Below are 19850 nucleotides of genomic sequence, written 5' to 3'. Positions count from 1 at the left end.
CCCTTTGGTACCTATAGGGAGGTAGCTCAGCTACTATTGTCTAGAAGGGAACAGACCATTTTTTAACAATGTAATAGATAAACTCAGGGCAATGATGCAAATTAGAAGAATCTATACAAAACTTCACTGTTTTTTTGAGAGCAGAGTAATACAGTAGTTCTGATATCTAGAGAAGTACTACTTTTCTACATAGGTGAAATTGTAAGCCCTATACCAAACTAAGATGAGCAAATGCTACTCTCAGGGTATTATGTGATCCTGACAATCACATGAGTTGCAGAAGATGGGGGTGGCGGGGGCAAGGTTGAGAAATTCTAGTCCCCAGCTGGGAGGGGGTGCCCCTTTAAGCCTTACAGTGGCCCCTTGCTTGCATTTCCCTTGGATGACCTGGCTGAATGGTGCTTTTTTAGAAAGGCAGCTCCTTGATGTAGGACAGGGGTCTGAAGCACCATGCGGGTAACAAACTATTCTATGCCATTTTATTTATTTAAGATGTGGCAACTTAAAGAGCAAGCCAAGAGCCCCATTTCTGAAGGAGCTGGGAAATCCTCTGGCCCATGGTCCATTTTCTTAGGGTGGGGATGGGCATCCTAGAGCCCCAAGCAGCTGGGTCCTGTGAGTCGGCCGTGACGGGCAGCATGCAGGGCTGCTAGCAGGAGCCAGAGAGACAATAGGAAAGTCAGTCTATTTCAACAAAGACAGTGACATTTGGAACTGCAATTTGAGTTTTGCTCAAGTTGTGATAGCAGGGGATTTGTCCCTGGAGAGAGGGTCACATGGGTTAATCACTAACATTCTATCCAACTCGAAGACACAAGACTCCTTGACACATTCACTCAATAAACATTTGAGTGTCTGTGCGCAAGCAACACCGAGTAACTTTCAACAAATATCCTTTTTTATCCAATAAATGTCCTTATCTTGTGAGGATTCCAACACAGCTGCAACTTTTACTGCAGCACATAGCAGGTAAAAATTAGGGCCAAGTCTGTCACTTACATAATGGAGCTTGAACTTGCATTCATCTTCAATTTCATCGGCACTGTCTTCATCAGAGACATCCCCTTCCTCCGCATCATCTCCAAGGTGATAAGGCAGCTTCTTACCCTGAAATAAAACAACACACTCAATATAAAAATGAAAATAAATTCACAATAGCCAAAAGATGGAAGCAGTTCAAGTGTCCACCAACAGATGAGTCGGTAAACAAAATGTGATATATGCATACAATGGCATATTATTCAGCCAAAAAAAGGAAGAAAATTAGGACATTTGCTATGGCATGAACAAACCTTGAGGACATTAGGCTAAGTAAAATATCCATGACCAAAAGATAAACTATATGATTCCACTTATATGAGGCACCCAGAGAAGTCAGATTCATAAAGACAGAAAATAGAATAGTGGTTACCAGGGCTGGGGGGAGTTGTTTAATGGGTGTGGAGTTTCAGTTTTGCAGAAGGAAGAGAGTTCTGGGGATTAGTTACATGGCAGTATGAATATACTTAATGCTACTGAAATGTACACTTGAAAAGGTTGAGATGGCAGATAAATATTAATATTGCATTTCACTACAATTTAAAAAATTTTTAATGTGAAAAATAAAAATGTGTAATCCCTTGGCCAATCATTGCTTCAGACTGACTAGTAAGCAGGTAGTTTGAGGGCAAAACAAGGAAAAAGACTTTCAAGAAAAGGTAGATTAATTACTTTCAACTAAATATAAATTAATTACAGATGTTATATTTACAAATAAAAATCAGGCTTATTTTTGAGAATATATGGCTCACTATAACAAGCATAATCCCATTCCACATCCTTAAGAGAAGCATTATATAGATATAGATGATATAGATATAGATAGATATAGATAGATATATAGATATAGATATAGATATAGATATAGATATAGATATAGATATAGATATAGATATAGATATAGATATAGATATATAGATATAGATATAGTTGGAAAATGTGTGTGTGTTTTAGTTATTATAATAATAAATAACTTGCCTATCTCCAAAGTGGTACATAGTCATTCAAATGATACCTTTTGAATCAGAAGTCACTCTGATACTAGAGGAACATAGGAAAATCAGTTTCCTTGTTTTTGCTTTAAACAGGAGCATGATGGTTTATAGATCTATGAAATCTCCTTAAAGTCTGAAGAATGACCCTATTGCAAACAGACCTTGGCTGCCTTGAAATACTTCACTCACAGTCCACCTTGCCCACCACTCCTTCCATTGAGTTCCTCAGTTTCTTGGCTCTGACTCCTCCTGATACCTATCAGCCCTGGGACATCCTGTGTCAAATGACCAAAGTCCAGTTATGCAGAAGGGATTCAGTCCATATCAATATCTATCTTAAGTTTCACTGTCTGAAATGGAAAGATTTCAATCAAATGGCCTTATTCCACATTGAACCTTCTGGCTGCTGGCTAAAGGTGATTCAGGAAACATGGAAGCATTTACAAGCTGATAAAGGTAACAGCTTTCTAACACAGCCATCAGTATTCATCACAAGAATTTACTTTACAAAGATTTTATGAAAACTGACAGTGTTATCTCTGGCATTATTTGGAGCTTGTATTCAAAATGCTGCCTTACAACACCTTTTTGATGGAGTCAGTCTATAATTTTCATTTAAGACAGAAAAACAGGTTTGACCAATTCCAAAGATGAATACTTTACCTCTTTCTCACCCGCTGCCCTCCCTTAAAGTCTTGCTATGACATCACAGTTACTTTGACTTTTTTGCACCTCCTATCTGATACCTGGCTTTTCTGTGCACACCCCTTTTAGGCAACAAATAAACCACTTTGAATATTCATACCCTACTGCTCTTCCTTAGGTTTTTAGTCTCAAAACAATGCAACTATCCGAGATGGTTTTAATCCAAACACAAAATGAACTGGAATTAAGTCAAATCACAAAGCAATCTGCCATCTCAAGGAACTGTCTTTCTGGCTACCCCTTGCATTAATAATATTCATTGCAGGTATTAAGTTTCCCTTCTCGCAAAAATCTGCTTAGGAAATGTCAGTCTAGTCACCAACTGCTCCTTCGCATACGCGCGAGTCCTGTGGGCGCTGTCAGTGCTGTGCTCCGCTGGGAAGGGAGCGCTTCTCACTTACTTATCCAGGGCCGAGCAACTGTGAAGACTCCCCTCCACCCCCACCCTCGACAGTTATTGGAGCTTGAAATTGGAGAGAAGAATCTGAAAGAAATGCTTTCAGATATGGACACAGGAACCTTCTCCGCCCTGTACCCCACAGTTCTCCAGTATGAACTAATACAAGATTAAAGTATTAAGCCTTTGGCTTACAGTATTGATGTTCTCACTTCATAAAAATAAATTCCAGAATCTGTGATTACTCGATAGCTAGCTTTTTCTTAAGGTAAGACTATAAATAATTTGGAGCAAGGTGCATACACAAATCAAGACAACCCTTCATGTACAAACTGTAACTATTATTCTCCTGAGAAACCAGTTTGTAGGGTGGGTGGGAGGGCTGAGTTGGTCATTCATGCCTTTAAATATGTTCCTTTGGGTAGTTACCTTCACTAGGATTTTGCCTTTCAGACTTTGAGGACTTGGAAGCTGCTTGGTCTCTCCTGGGTCTATGGATGACAGGTCCAGTTTGTCCTGGAATATTCCTTTCAGGTACTGAGCAATCTTCCTTTGCTGCTGGACACTGCAGTGATTCTCGATCGACAGTATGACTGGGAACCTGCGAGAACAGCAACACCTTCTAAAGGCAGAGCACGGCAACTCAGGGAATTTCAGCAATCATTCCATGATCATTATGTTCCTGCAATCCTAGTAACTTGTGAGAATGTGACAATTAAAATGCTTCAACTGAGGAAAATGAGAGACGCATTAAAAAAAAAAAAACTCCTCTGAGTAAATATATTTTGCTAGACATAATGGATAAAATACCAATCCATATGGGATTGCTTAGTTAGCTATTTTGTATCATAGAAAAAAAAAATAACCATATATCTCTCTCTATCTATAGATATATGTTGATATATCTATATAGAAATTGATTTAAATGAAGAAAGGAGTGATAAGAAGCCTAAAGAAATAAAACTCATATAATGTAATTCTGTCTTATTTATTCAAAAGTCCAGAAACATCTCAGAGACCCCTGAATATCCTAAAATGCAGATATCTACATTTAATATATCATATATGTTATAAATAAAATATACAAATAAAATAATCAGCTCCCAGCTTGAATATTACTCTTGAAGATAAAATAATGGCACTTATAGGATCCCCTGCCAGGCATTTCAGTCATTTGTAGATAATCATATACTAGTCTTTACTTTCAGATAAAAAGAAAAAGACAGAAAGCTCAAGCATCCCCTCTCCGCCAGCACTCAGGTTTCTGCGCAGAGAACTTGAGACCAGAGAGACGTGATCAGAAAAGGCAGCCTGAGAGGTGGCACCCAGGCCAGCAAGTGGAGCAGAACGGATTGTGTGATATCCCTCCTCTTCTGACTTTGTTTTCTTCCTCAGAGCGAGAAATTATTTCAAATTCAGACTGATTGATTTTTTTCAGTTTTCTATCACTATTTTCCAAAGTAATAGGTAATATATAGTGTGTCACAAAAAATCTATACACACACTTTGATAAACCCTGGTTTAAACATGCAACTAAAATTTAAGAAGGAAAAGAAGAATGAACTTTTGAAGTGTGCTAAATAGGCTTATGAGTTGTTTTAATTTGAAGTGCTCTTCTCTTTAAGGATTCCAGAGCTTGAAGCAAGCACTGTCAGGTCACCAGACATTCCCTTGAGATACACGCAGCAGGTCTTCTTAACAGGCTACTTCACATATTGGGAATGGAGTGGTAAAATCCCTTCTGCATCTCGGCTAAGACTAGCATAATGGTACATCAGAAATCAGTACTCGAGGTTCTTCCATGAAGAACACACTGTAAACTAAACCTGCTATGCAGCAAGTGCCTCTTACTAGAACAGCATTTTAACCTCATGGTTAATTAATGACAAGACCAAATATTAAAAATTTCAAAGGCTACTAACTTTCATAAGATTAATTTTATGCAATTTGAATTTGCTTCTTTAAATTGAAAAGTCATTTCTTGAGTGTCTGGTATATTGCAGGTACCTGCTAGGCAATAAAGAATGAATAAGACATAGCTTCATATTTCCAATGAGTTCATGATCCTTAAGACTTAAAAAAGAAAGCAAGTAACCAACAATTATAAGAAAGTGCTATATGACATACTAGGAATATGCTCAAGCGTTAAGAAGAGAAAAAGGGAGCATTTCATTCAGCTGGAGGCATCAGTAAGCAGTAAGCTTGCCAGAGGGACCCTGCTTAAACAGTCTTGTAGGATGAGTAAGAATTAGGCAGGTGGAATAATGGGGAAAAGTGTTGCAGACGGAGAGAATAGCATATGCCAGGGTAGGGAGTTGTGAAAGAACTGGGATCACTGGGAAATCCTAAAGACAGTCAGTGAAGGCAGAATCCTAAGTCTCATGAAAGAAGACACTGGAAGACAAGGAAGGAGCCAGGCTTTGAAGGGCATGGAAGACACAGCTGTGTACTAGAGGGAGCTTTTGTGGGACTTTAAGACAAGAAATACAACTTGTTTATATTTTCAGAAAGAGAAATATTGCACCAGTGTGGAGATGAACAAAGGGGGACATGAAAATAAAAAGAAGGCAATAGAGTCAAAGGATAATTTAGGAAATCGAATTGAAAAGAATTGGCTGAATTGAGAATGACTCCCAGTTTCTGGCTAAAGCCACTGATTAGCAGTGCTACTCCTAACTAAAAAATAAAATAAAATAATAAAAAATACAGAGCCAGAGTAGGTTTGGAAGAATGAGATGTAAGTTCAGTTTAGGGGATAAGCTGCCTGATGTTAGAAGTGTTATCTTTTGTTCAGTGTTGTGGCTCCTTGCACCTACTATAGTATGCCTTTCTTAGAGTAGGCACCATTAAATATCTAAATAAATACTTGAATAAATAATGGCATTTATTGATTTTGAGGTACCTATAGGATGGATATGCAGATGAATTTTTACTAAGAATTTTTCTATATAGTTCTGAAACTTGGGGGGAAAGTTCTGGATGTATGATTAGACAAATAACCAAAAAAGTAGGCCAAGGGCAACAACTTGGGAAATAATGACTATTAAAGAAATGAGGAAATGAAATAGAAGACCATATAGGCCAAAAAAGGAGAGTGAGAAATAATGACAGCAATGGAGGAGAGAATGTTATAACAGAAACCAAAAAAAGCAAGTATTAGGGAGAAAACAGTCAACAGTATCATATACCAAGGAGGGGTCCACTAAAATAAGTAAGCTAGACACAGCAAGTCTGGAACCTAGATATTATTTTACTGAAATTTAGTACAATATCAATAAACTACTGTGTATAGTAACCTGCATTTCCAGACTTTATAGACACTCTGTACACCCTGGTTTAGAAATTTTGAGATCACTCTTTGCAAGACCACACTTTGAGGCAACGTCTAGAGACATGATGGGGTATGGAATAGATGGAGCATGAGAAAGTATGTACATAGAGTCCATATTATTTGTTTTATGTTTTGTTGGGTCGGAAGGAAAGAACCACGGTAGCAGAAAAGAGATGACTACTCCAAGGATGAGTGTGTGCTTTTGTCGTCACATTATATCAGGAGATGCTCCATGTGCCGCCTTAGCTTAGCTCCCAGGTGTTGCTACACTTACTCATTCTTCACAAAGGCGTGCTTGTTGATGGTCTCCACAACATCTCTGAAGGGGATTTTTGAAGTGAGAGTATAACCGTGGTGAACGACTGGCTCTCCATCTGGGCCATCCCAACAGTCAACTGCCAAAAACAAAGCTTCACATCAACAACCAAAAGTTTCTGGCATTTACTAATATTACTGGAAACATCAGACAAGTATTATTTTATTTTTTGAGATTATAAATATACCATGTTATGATCCTGAGGATGTCGAACAGAGAAATAGGTGTTTATTAGAAAAAGGAATTAAAGATAAATAATTTGTTTGTGAGTGCTTATAAGTTAACAAAGATGTCATATTCACAATCATCTTAGCATGTACCATGAATTCTCATTAGAAATTGATCTGAATCACCCTGGCCAGTGTGGCTCAGTTGTTTGAGCAGTGTCTCATTCTCCAAAAGGTCACTGGTTGATTCCTGGTCAGGGCACATGACAGGGTTGCAGGCTTGATCCCCAGTAGGGGGTATGCAGGAGGCAGCTGATTGATGCTTCTCTCTCACATCAATGTTTTTCTCTCTATCCCTCCCTTCCTCTCTTTCTAAAATCAATAAAAACATTTTTAAAAAAGAAAATGAAATTGATCTGAATCCAATCAAGTGTTCCAAGGATAGTGATATTTCTTAACAGGTTGTTTCTTTAATTTCATGTCTTCAGTTTACTAAGGTCTTTTAATAAGTCACAGTGATCATCTCAGATCAATAACAAGGTTTATCATTATTGTTTATTTAAAACCATTATGTTTCTGTTAGATTTATTTCTATTTTATTAATTCTACCATAGTTATAAAATAACATCAACTTCTTAAGTTCAAATCCCCAGGTCCTGCCAAGACTTATGTGAATATGGGCAAATGACTAACTATAAAAGGAAAATAGTAATAACACTTGATCATAAGTCTCAGTGGTGATTAAGTATATATAAAGTTACTTATAATATGGCACGTAGCAACTGATATGGTTATTGATAAATTGATATTGTTATGTGTGTAGACAACCTCACTGGCTCTGAGCTGGAGAGACATTGGCTCTCTCACCATCCTCCCAGACTTAGAGTTTGCCTTCTCTTGTTTTATCAGACTCATTTCTCAAAACACTGCTCTTTTGCTCAAAAGCCTACCAGGTACATAACACAGCATCCAACACATATTATATACCCAGCAGATATATGCTAAATGTATTAATAAATATCCTATAGCAGCCCCTGCCTGCTTAACCCCAAGGCCCCTAGATCTGGTGCTAGAGACAGGCTAGCCATTCACTCAGCCTGCTTTCCCTTTCACCCTGGCACACAGCTGGACTAACTGACCAGCCTTCCCTTGCAGTGGGATGTGGTCATCAAACGGTGGGCAGAAATGATGTGTACCACATCTAGGTCTGGTCTACAAAACCTTGCCCTACACCAAGCATGTCAAACTTGTGGCCCACAGGCCGCATGCAGCCCACAACAAATATTTTTGTGGCCAATATAACGGTATGTAAGAAACATTTTAATAAAAATTTTGTAACTTAATTTTTACAATATTCTGTTATACATAATTATTAATAACAAACTACAATGTTTGCTAATGACTGATTACTGTAATCGTGTTGCATTCATTTCCTTTACGCGCCTTACGCGCAGGCACACCATTTCTCTCCACTAATACTAGCAGCAAATATTTTAGCAGCTGATAGCCACATCATTAGTCTTGGACTGACTTGTTTGGTGTGCGCAACAAGAAATATTTCGCTTTCGGAGAATAAGAAAAATAGCTTTATTTGCATTACACTTAATAATTTGTGCAGTTATTCAGTGTCTGGTATGTTAATGTTCAAGAAAAAAATATTAATTTTTATTAAAATGTTCTATTATTTTATGTTAACGATTACTCATTTATTTCAGCCCTTCGTATTCAGGATGTCTCTTATCGAAATAACCCTAGGTTTCTATGAAAATTGAAGCTTTTGTTTTTTTGCAGCCCACATAAACATTGTTTATTTGGCCTGTGTTAGCCTTTCAGTTTGATATGCTTGCCCTACACCGTGATGGCGAACCTATGACACGCGTGTCAGAGGTGACACGCGAACTCATTTTTTGGTTGATTTTTCTTTGTTAAATGGCATTTAAATATATAAAATAAATATCAAAAATATAAGTCTTTGTTTTACTATGGTTGCAAATATCAAAAAATTTCTATATGTGACACGGCACCAGAGTTAAGTTAGGGTTTTTCAAAATGCTGACACGCCGAGCTCAAAAGGTTCGCCATCACTGCCCTACACAGTCATCCCTGCTCTCTCTTCTCCTGTGACTTAGAAGCCATTGTTGAAGGTGGCACAGCCACAGGATAGAAAGAGCCTGGCCCCTAAGATTCACCCATTAGGAGCAACTGTTTTGAAGTTCATATAAGCAAGAAATGAACTTCAGTTGTTTTAAGGAAACAGATTTTAGGTTTGATAGTTAAAGAAACTAGTATTGTCTTAATTAATATCCTAGCTCCTGTCTGACAAGTCAACCTTATTTCTCCTACAACCAAACTCACAGACTTGTTCTTCCAGTTAGGCAAGTTTCCTCACATACCATCCTGCCTCAAGCCTTCCCTTCTTTCATTGAAGGTCACTGAATTGCGTCCTTTCACTTTCACTCTGCTTATCTAAATCCCAATCCAGGCTAAGCAGGATCCTCTGTAGAACCTTGACAGTTCTCATGACGTTGGCCTAGGACAGTGGTCGGCAAACTCATTAGTCAACAGAGCCAAATATCAACAGTACAACGATTGAAATTTCTTTTGAGAGCCAAATTTTTTAAACTTAAACTATATAGGTAGGTACATTGTTATTAACCTACCTATACAGTTTAAGTACTGTTGATATTTGGCGCCACCCCCGCGCTGCGTATCCTGCGGCCCGCCTGCACGGCGTCTCCCGACGCCCAACCGACCGACCCCCCCCCCCCCACACACACACACACACACACACACTTATTCTAACGCCACTTCTTCAAAATAGACTCGCCCGGGCCGAAAACCAACTTCTGCGCATGGGCCACGAAGTTTCAATCGCACTGTACGTGCGCGCCTGCACGTGGTATTTTGTGGAAGAGCCACACTCAAGGGGCCAAAGAGACACATGTGGCTCGCGAGCCACGGTTTGCCGACCACTGGCCTTGGAGGTCACAAGCTCAAACACCAGCAAGAGCCTAGCAGGCAACACAAATGAGAGCAGTAGGCCAACAGCAACTGTATGTCTAATGAGACAATTACTTGTCACTCTGGTTACCAGATCTGAGAAAAATCCAAAACCTAGGTGCTATTGCTGTGAAATTTTCCATTTTATAGCTATTGACAATTAATCTATTTTTAAAATTACAATGTGGACCAAACATAATTCTGCAGGCTAGATTTGGCTAATGGCATGCCAACTGAAACTGCCTTGTAATTAAGGCCACACAGTTCAGGACCATAGCTATTCTCTATTTTAGTAACACATTTCCTATATGTGTGTTTTGTATATTACCTCAAAATAATATCTCCATCTCCTTCTAAACATGTTCACCATAACCATAATGTGATTTGATGGTTAATGTTATATGTCAACTTGTCTGGGCTATGATGCCCAGTTTTGGTCAAACACCAGTCTAGATGTTGCTATAAAGATATTTTTAGATGTAATTAACATTTACATCAATAAGTTTTGGGTAAAGCAGATTATTCTCCATAATGTGAGAGGTGGGTCTCACCCAATCAGTTGGAGACCTTAAAAGCAAATACTGATGTTTCCTAAAGAAACGATACAGAGAGAGAGAGAGAGAGAGAGAGAGAGAGAGAGAGAGAGAGAGAGATATCTCCTATTGGTTCTAACACAGTTACCTATATTAATCAATTAAGCATTAGTTGTTAAAATATTCTTAGGAGGAAACATTTAGAGAAAATAAAAGAAAAAAAGAACATTCAAAGTTAATAGCATAGGAATACTAGAAACAAAGTTTAAGAATAAATATGCTATTGAGAAGACCAAAAGTTTTAAGACATTACAGGTTATATTTGGGCCTGCAAATAAGATCAAATGTATCAAAAGCATTTTCTCAGAAGAGAAGCTCCATCCATCCTTTGACATACACTTGGCATTCTTTCATTGGTCTTTGGATATAGGTGTTGAAAGAATAAAGAGGTGTTTCAAAAATACAGAATTTTAACAATTTGTACCCTGATTTATAGTCCCATCTTGGATAAGAAATGGCATAACAGGGTTCCTCACAAATGAACTAACCTTTTCCCCCACAAAATGCAATATAAGGCAATGCCACCCCTGACCTCATTGTCATGGACACATACAAATACCTCTTAAAACTAGCCGAAACCGGTTTGGCTCAGTGGATAGAGTGTCGGCCTGCGGACTGAAAGGTCCCAGGTTCGATTCCGGTCAAGGGCATGTACCTGGGTTGCGGGCACATCCCCAGTGGGGAATGTGCAGGAGGCAGCTGGTCGATGTTTCTCTCTCATCGATGTTTCTAACTCTCTATCTCTCTCCTTTCCTCTCTGTAAAAACTCAATAAAATATATTTTAAAAAAAAAAAAAAAAAAAACTACATTGATCATAAACTATTTGCTGATAGTTTCACATAGGCAGAGTATCCATTGCTGATGATGGTTCTCCTAATGTTCAGATTTTAGGTCTGATTTCTTGACTGTCTATTATCCTACCTAATAAAAGAGAAACATGGTAATTGGTGTACGACCGCTACCTTTCCCATTGGCTAATCAGCGAGATATGCAAATTAACTGCCAGCCAAGATGGCGGCCGGCAGCCTGGCAGCTTGAAGCTAACATGAGGCTTGCTTGCTTCAGTGACGGAGGAAACCAACATTCCTCGCCTGCCTTGCCGGCCTCTGAGCCTGCAGTTTGAAACATAGTTACAAAAATAGAAGCTAAACAAAACCCCAGAAACCAGCTTTCAGTGGGCTGGGATCTCAGAGCTGGAGTTGATACAGAGTTTCGATTATAGAACCTAAACAAACCAGATACCTTCTTTCAGGAGCGGAGGCCTAAGAGCTGGAGCCAAGCCTCAGAGCTAAAGCTGGCCCAGAATAAAAATAAAAAAAAGAAAAAAAGGAGCAGTTGGGAGCTTCAGTCGGCCTGAAAACAGCCCTCAGCCCCTCACCCAGACTGGCCAGGCACCCCAGTGGGGACCCCCACCCTGATCCAGGACACCCTTCAGGGCAAACCAGCCAGCCCCACCCATGTACCAGGCCTCTATTCTATATAGTAAAAGGGTAATATGCCTCTCAGTACTGGGATCAGCGGAGCCGCAAGGCCTCCCGGCACCGGGATCAGTGTGACAGGGGGCAGCGCCCAAACCCCCTGATTGCCCTGTGGCTCTGTGTGTGACAGGGGGCAGGGCCACAACCTCCCTATCAGCCCTTCTCTGTTCCTGACAGGGGAAGGCGCCCCAACCCCCTGATTGGCCCTGCTCTGTGCCTGATACGGGGGGAGCTCCCCAACCCCCTGATCACCCTGCGGCTCTGTGTGTGACAGGGGGCAGTGCCCCAACCCCCTGATTGGCCCTGTTGTGTGTGTGACAGGGTGCGGTGCCCCAAACCCCCCCACCCCACAGGCCCTGCTCTGTGTGTGACGGTGTAGAGCCATAACCTCCCCATTGGCCCTGCCCTGAGTGTGACAGTGGCGCCGCCCCAACCCCCTGATCAGCCCTGCTCTGTGGGTGATAGAGGGCGGCACCTCAACCCCCTGATCTGCTCTGCTCTGTGTGTGACGGGGGGGGGGGGGGTGCGCCAACTCCCCTATCGGCCCTACTCTGTGAGTGACAGGGGGGAGCTCCTCAACCCCCAGATGGGCCCTGCTCTGTGCATGACAGGGGGGAGCTCCCCAACCCCCTGATGGGCCCTGCTCTGTGCATGACAAGGGGCGGCGCCACAACCTCCCCATCGACCCTGCCTTGAGTGTGACAGGGGGCGGTGCCCCAACCCCCCAATCGGCCCTACCCTGAGTATGACTGAGGGTGGCATCGCAACCTCCCAATCGGCCCTGCTCTGAGCCCGACCAGGGGCTGCACCTAGGGATTGGGCCTGCCCTCTGCCACCCAGGAGCAGGCCTAAGCCAGCAGGGTGTTATCTCCCGAGGGGTCCCAGACTGTGAGAGGGCACAGGCTGGGCTCTAGGACCCCCCCTCCCCCCCCCCAAGTGCACAAATTTTTGTGCACTGGGCCTCTAGTCTATAATAATAAAAGCATAATATGCTAATTAGACCAGACATCCTTCTGGATGAAGCTGGACTGCGAGGGAAGCCTGGGTCCCGGGTGCCTGCCAGTGGCCCGAGGGAAGCCCAGGTCCTGGCTGCCAAAGGGAAGCTGGTGCTGGCAGCCAGGGGAAGGAAGGCCTACTCTTGCACAAATTCATGCATCAGGTCTCTAGTATGAAGATAACAACACTCCAAATGGTGCTGGCATCCTAACAGGTGGTATCAGTAACCATGTTTAAATGGCAGCAACATTTCCTGTAAAAGCTCATGCTGTCATGAGAATGCTGGCAAGGTCAAAATCTTCTAACCGATCCCCATAGCCACAAAACAGTCAGGGCCCATTTTTCAACCAGACCATGGAGTAGAGGCCCCCAAAAGCACTCTGACAGGGTTGGTCAGTTGTAAAGGCCGAGCAGCTAACACGACATCTCTTCATAATGTCACTTAAAAACGTTCCACCTGATAGAGCTCCCAGTGATAACAGGGAAGGTTGTAAACCAATTATACCAGCAATGCAACATCACTTCCATAATGAGAGTGAAAATCTCCTGGACAGAACATCCATATTTATTAAGCAATTCGGGCTGAAAATCAGGGGAATAAAAGGCCATGTAAAAAATGTTATCAATTTGATTTTCTGACAAGCCCACTTTACCAAGAAAGACTGACTGATTACTCTTCCCTAAGACGCCATATATATAATCTGACCAAGGACATTACTGCAGCTGAACACTATGACGGTGTGTGCCATCCCCACCCCCAGCCCGGGCCCCGCCCCGTATCTCTATGCATCAGACATGTATAACTTGTTGAGCGCTGAGGGAACAAAGGGTAGAGTAATGGCTAAGAGCAGAATGCCACCTCAAGACCTTTTGCTGCTCGAAAGCTTTTTCTTTATGTTAATATTTTATGAAAATCTTCATTATTTACCAGTAGTTGCTTAAGTTACTCACTTGTCAATCACTATTGTCTGGAGGTGTTCTCTGTATCCACAGCAAAGATGCCATGTCTTAAAGCATTATTTCCAGAGTGCTAAATTTGTAGTGAGCTTAATGGTTCTGTATGCAGATAGTTATAATGACTATCCACTTTTAAAATATGTTCATTTACTTTTGTAACTTTACTACTATTTTATATATAACATTACATCTTATACTTTTATAGCAGAAAGATCTCCAAGCCAGAAACTATCTGACAAAGGAAGGCCCATCCAGTTAGCAGTCTTACCTTACCGCCTTACTGCTTCATTCATTTCCCTAGGCTCCTCCAACTCCCCAACAACAACCTGCTGTCCATGTTGACTCCCAGTGTATGCCCACCAAAACCCAATTTCCCCTTGATCTATGACATCTTCTCTCCATCAAAGCAAAATCCCTTTTATCATCAGGCTCTTTTTGGAATTCTCCCTCAATCTCCTTATCTCAGTTAACAACTAGCTTACCTAGGAGGACACTACTTCCTTTCTCCACGGGTTCTTTTCTGTATAAATCACAGAACCAGGACGCATTCTCTAGGACTTTATTGCCACATTTAAACAATTCTTCTTCTATACTCATAAAAACAATCCTCCCCCCATTTTTGAACCTCACTTTATCGAACTGGACCATTCTGGCATATTCCAATTGGCTATTCTATAACATTCTTTTTATACCTAAATATCTAGTTTACAGTTTTTAATCTCTAACTTTTCATCTTTTAATATTTTAATTTTTACTCTCCAAGTCAGCATCATTTGTGAGTTAAACATCCACATGGGCAATCTACTCAATCTCTTAGCTTTGACCTCCTCAATGCCAATAATCTCTGGCTTCACTCCATTCATGCTCGCCCCTGGCATGCCCTGGATATGGTTGGCCTCACTTTTAACTGCATCCAAAATCCTACCTGGTGATCATAACTCTCTGTTCTTGTTTTTTTGTGTGATGACAACTTTCTCCATATTTCTCTTTGAGTCTTCTAGTCTCATAACCTCATTTTGTAGCCCTTTATTGACTTCACTTCCTTTCTTAGACCCATGGACTTACTGTCAATTACTTAAAAGAGCTCTTACCAACACCTTGAAGACATTTCATCAGACCTAGAAATCCAGAAGCTTGGGTCAGTTCTATAATCTTTCCTCACTGCTCCTATATCTGATCTGCTGGGGAGAGGGTGGGAGGAGTACAAGCATGATGATCTTTGTCTCACAAAAAATAATTTTAAAAGACTATTTTTGAAATTAGCTGGGGCTTTCCCAACTTATCTTGCCAACTCCTTACCCATTACCTGATGAGTTTTTCAAGTTCTCTGATCTTCCTAAGCCCCCAAGCCAACCTCCACCCATTTTACTAGTATACTTAGTAAATGATTCTCCTATTTCCTTGAGGAAAGAGAGACATTCAGACATGAACCCTTTTTAAAAAAATCTCTTGTCCCTTTATTCCATCTAAAAACAAACCTGTATCCCCATTTTACCCTCTTTCATATCTAAAAACCTTCCCAACCCTGTATCATCCAGTCCTCCCCTAATGCAGAAAAATGCTGAGACACTAACCTACAGGTTAGCTACTCCCTTCTTCCGATTAACACACTACCCAAACTATAACATCCCAGCTTTCAAACACCAGATTGGCCACTGAAGTCTTTACCTTATTTTGCTTTCCGTTGCATGGGATATCGCTGACCATTCCTTTCTGATATTTTCTTCCCTTAGGTCCAAGTCACCACTGCGTTAGTTGTCCCCACTGGGTCCCCTTGCTCTTCCTACTTCCAAATGTTGGACCGTTTAAGTCCTCATGTCTTGTTCTCTTGTCCATTCTTCTCTGTAAGTGATCCTGCACACTTTCGTGATTCTAACTACCATATGTACAGCTAACATTAAGGCATCTTTATCTTGCCTGGATCTTCCCACTGAGTTCAGATATTGTTATCCAACTGACTGATAAAAACGTCCACATAAATATGACCATTAGCAGCATCTAATTGTTATCCAACTGACTGAGAAAAACGTCCACATAAATATGGCAATTAGCAGCATCACTATGAACTCAACAGTTGGAAAACTGAACCAGTTAATGCTCTTCCCCTTAGATTCCCCATAAGTGGTGCCATTTATTCATTCCAGATTCTTCCTTTCATTTCTTGCATCCTTTACTTTTCTCCCAGGTCCTGTTAAGTTTATTTTTTTAATATCCATATAATAGTCTCTTTCTCACTTAGTCCAAGCTTTTATAATCTTCCCTTTGAATCTTTGCAATAGCCTTTCCATCATTCTATTTGCTCTAACTTCACAAACACACATCCTAATAAAAAGTTTCCTCCTACACTATTGTCCAAGCAATCATTCTAAACTTCAAACCTGATCATACTACTATAAGTATTAAGACTTTTTATTGGACCCTAGACACCAAAGCTGAAGTTGAAATTCCTCACTACAGCAGTCAAAACCCTTTATGATTGACCCAAGTCTACTCATCCTACCTGATTTGTCATACTTCTCTACCACGTATATGATTCAACTGCTAGAATTCTCACACTGTACTATTGCTTTAACTTCCATCCTTCTACTAGACTATGCTCCTTGGAGATAGAAACCATGTCTTACATCTGTGTACTCACCCCCAGGAACCCACTATAAATCGAAAAAGTGTTGATAGACCATGAAGTATCCTGAAAACAAATAGTAACCTTGAACTCTTTTCCCCACTATTGCATCAAAAATACCTTTCTAGAAAAATTTTCATTGTTAGCACAATTTTTCAGAAACCAAAGGTGTTATTTCCCAACTGCAAGTACTGATCTCTCTCCCTCCTGACTGACAGTAGGGATAAGCCATAGAAGATTACAAGTTAAGAAAGACTTTACAATAGCAGGAAAATGATTCTCATTAGTGTGAGTGCATTTTTTAGGTCTCCGTTATTTATGGTAGGTTTGACAGACCAACTAAAGGACATGTTCACCAACACAAACTGGAGCTCAGGCAAAGGACATACCTTCCACACAGCGACAGCCCTCTTGTAGCACCCGAGCGTACATGTCCACCTTGGACTGAGAGAGGAGCTGGTCCCCAGTCAGGTACGTGTTGTGAGAGGATGCGATGTAGTAGTTACACAGGGGCTGATCCATGTCCTGGTACACTTCGTGGTGCAATGGGTTAAATATATCACAAGCAGGACTTCGCATGTAGCTGGTGAAGCCTTTGGAAGAGAGAGTGGAATACTATAGCTTTAAGGCATATGTACTTGATTGACTGTAACAGGAACAAGAGAGATCAAATATGTTCATAGTGATTATCTTCGTGATTACCCCAGGACAGCCTTGGCAGGGAACACTGGAGCAATGAGATTTGTTGAGTCAAGTAATGACAAAAGCTTAAAAATGACTTTTGGGAGTAGCAGTTTAAATATAACCTACAGAAAAACAGACTTTTTAAAAATTTTGATTGAGTGGGTTTCCTACAAAGCCATTCAGTAACTACTGAGCTCAAGCTAGGATTATGCTATGTGACCTAATTGGTGACTGACATAATGTTAAAGCGTTATTTATACTAAGCAGTAGAATGCTGTACCAATAATTTGATAGGTTATTAAGTAAACTTGAAAAATAGGCACGGCCAAATTTAGGGTGTGATTATTTGACTATGAAATTGGCTTACAAAGATGCTGCTAATTGCCAGCACATTTAATAACTCTGAAATAATGCTTAAAGGTTATGTAGAAAACCCTATCAGTTTTTCTACAGTTTTCAAAACATAATGTCTAAGTAGAAAAGGCATTCATTAGTATATGAATAAATACATGAATGACTCACAAGTAATTAAGTGGTATGGTTATTAGGGTAAATTGTTTTAAGGCTTCAAGAACCATATAGTAAAACTCTATCTGTAAATATCCTCTGAGACTCTGGAGAATTTCTTCATGCCTTTCTTTATGGCCAAAACTTAGAAGTCATGTTTAATCTATCTTAGGGCCACACCAAGGAAAAGAGTCACTTCTTAGCAAATGTCCAAATTAATTTATTTTTTCTGGCTGTCTTTAAATGGTTTTTGATCATGTAAATTTTAAATTATTCCTCTTCATTTTAATTACCCTCAACCTCAGGAAGTAAGCACATGTCACCAAAATCCCCTTGTCCACACAGCCTGGGAGCAAGGGGACTAGGCCAACAATAAAAAATGGTGAGATGAATCCTGGCTTTGCATGCTCTTCAGGGCAGCAAATGGCCCAGTGGTCTTTCACTAAGATATCTGTTCAGCCTGCAATTGATTTCCTTACATACTTTACATACACACAACTTAAACACACATGTAGCTAGTAGCTACATTCATATCATACTATCTACACTAATAAAAGAGAAACATGCAAATTAACCATCACTCTGCCACTCCACTACACCCACAAGCCATGCCCACCAGCCAATCAGGAGCAAGTATGCAAATTAACCCAACTGAGATGGTGGTGGCCACAGAGCTGGAGTGAGCAGGAGGCTTGGTTGCCCCCGGCAATGGAGGAAGCCAAGCTTCCCACCTGCCCTGGCTGGCTCTGGACTCTGCTCAAGGCTGCAAAATTTCAATTATAGAAGATAAATAAATCCCAGATACCTGCTTCCAGCCCACCCTGGCCTCTGCTCAAGGAGGCGATGAACAAAAAAAAAAGAAGAAAAAAGGATAAGCTGGGAGCTTGGGTTGCCGGGGGCCGTGGCCAGCCTGAAAATGGCCATCAGCCCCTCACCCAGGCTGACCAGGCACCCCAGCGGGACACCCCCTATCCTGAAGGGGCAGTGGACAGCCTGCAGCCATCAGCCCCTCACCCAGGCTAGCCAGGCACCCCAGCAGAGACCTCCACCCTGACGGGGGTGTGGCCAGCCTGAAAACAGCCCTCAGCCCCTCACCCAGGCTGGCCACACCCACATGGGGTGAGGGTCCCCGCTGGGGGGCTTGGTCAATCTGCAAACAGCCATCATCCCCTCACCCAGGCAGGCCAGGCACCCCAGTGGGGACCCCCACCCTGAAGGGGGTGTGACCAGCCTGCAAACACCCATCAGCTCCTCACCTAGGCTGGCCAGGCACCCCAGCGGGACCCTCCATCCTGATCCGGGACACCCTTCAGGGCAAACCAGCCAGCCCCCACCTGTGCACCAGGCCTCTATGCTATATAATAAAAAGGTAATATGCAAATTGACCCAAACAGCAGAAATACCGGTCACTATGACACACACTGACCACCAGGGGGCAGATGCTCAATGCATGAGCTGCCCCCTGGTGGTCAGTGCACTCCCTCCCACAGGGGGAGCTCTGCTCAGCCACAAGCCAGGCTGATGGCTACCAGCAGAGGTGGAGGCAGGACCCTCTCCCACCTCTTCAGCAGCACTAAGGATGTCTGACTGCAGCGTAGGCCTGCTCCCCGCTGGCAAGTGGACATGCCCTGAGGGGTCCCAGACTGCGAGAGGGCACAGGCTGGGCTGAGGGACCCCGTGAGTGCACAAATTTTTGTGCACTGGGCCTCTAGTTTATATATAAGATCCTTGGATGTAGATTCTGAGTATCTATCTGTTGGCAAATTACTTAACTTCTTTGAGCTTCACTTTTCTTGATGGTAAAATGAGATGGTTGTATTAAAGAGATTTGTGGTTCCAACAAACCTCTCCACTGCTACCAACTAGGTAAAACTGGCTCATTGTCAACATTTTTTAAGAAACACGTTCACTTTCAAGTCCCTAGTTCCCTAGATTACTTATTTTAGGGCCTAATTTCCCTTCATAAAATTATCAGGTTGAGGCTATTCCCCAAAATTAGCTATTTGAAAAAAGTCCAAATATTTCTTAGTATCTTCATAATAGTGGCTTCAAATTGCCTTGT

The 19850-nt window shown here is 41.4% G+C and overlaps 1 protein-coding gene across 1 annotated transcript in view; it reads right to left on the bottom strand.

Moving 5' to 3' along the window:
- Nucleotides 1-19850, bottom strand: part of PLCH1 (phospholipase C eta 1) — a 195748-nt gene that overhangs the window by 33654 nt on the left and 142244 nt on the right. The window contains exons 8-11 of the mRNA XM_036351235.1: nucleotides 16987-17190; nucleotides 6741-6861; nucleotides 3565-3736; nucleotides 1000-1107 (exon numbers count right to left, since the gene is read on the bottom strand). Of these exons, the coding sequence (XP_036207128.1) occupies nucleotides 1000-1107; nucleotides 3565-3736; nucleotides 6741-6861; nucleotides 16987-17190 (605 nt within the window). The remainder of the gene's footprint in view (nucleotides 1-999; nucleotides 1108-3564; nucleotides 3737-6740; nucleotides 6862-16986; nucleotides 17191-19850) is intronic.

The sequence above is a fragment of the Myotis myotis genome, unplaced genomic scaffold (assembly GCF_014108235.1).
Source record: "Myotis myotis isolate mMyoMyo1 unplaced genomic scaffold, mMyoMyo1.p scaffold_m19_p_2, whole genome shotgun sequence".
NCBI lineage: Eukaryota > Metazoa > Chordata > Mammalia > Chiroptera > Vespertilionidae > Myotis > Myotis myotis.
The sequence above is the reverse complement of the archived record's forward strand: the minus strand, read 5'-3'. Positions and strand labels throughout refer to the sequence as shown.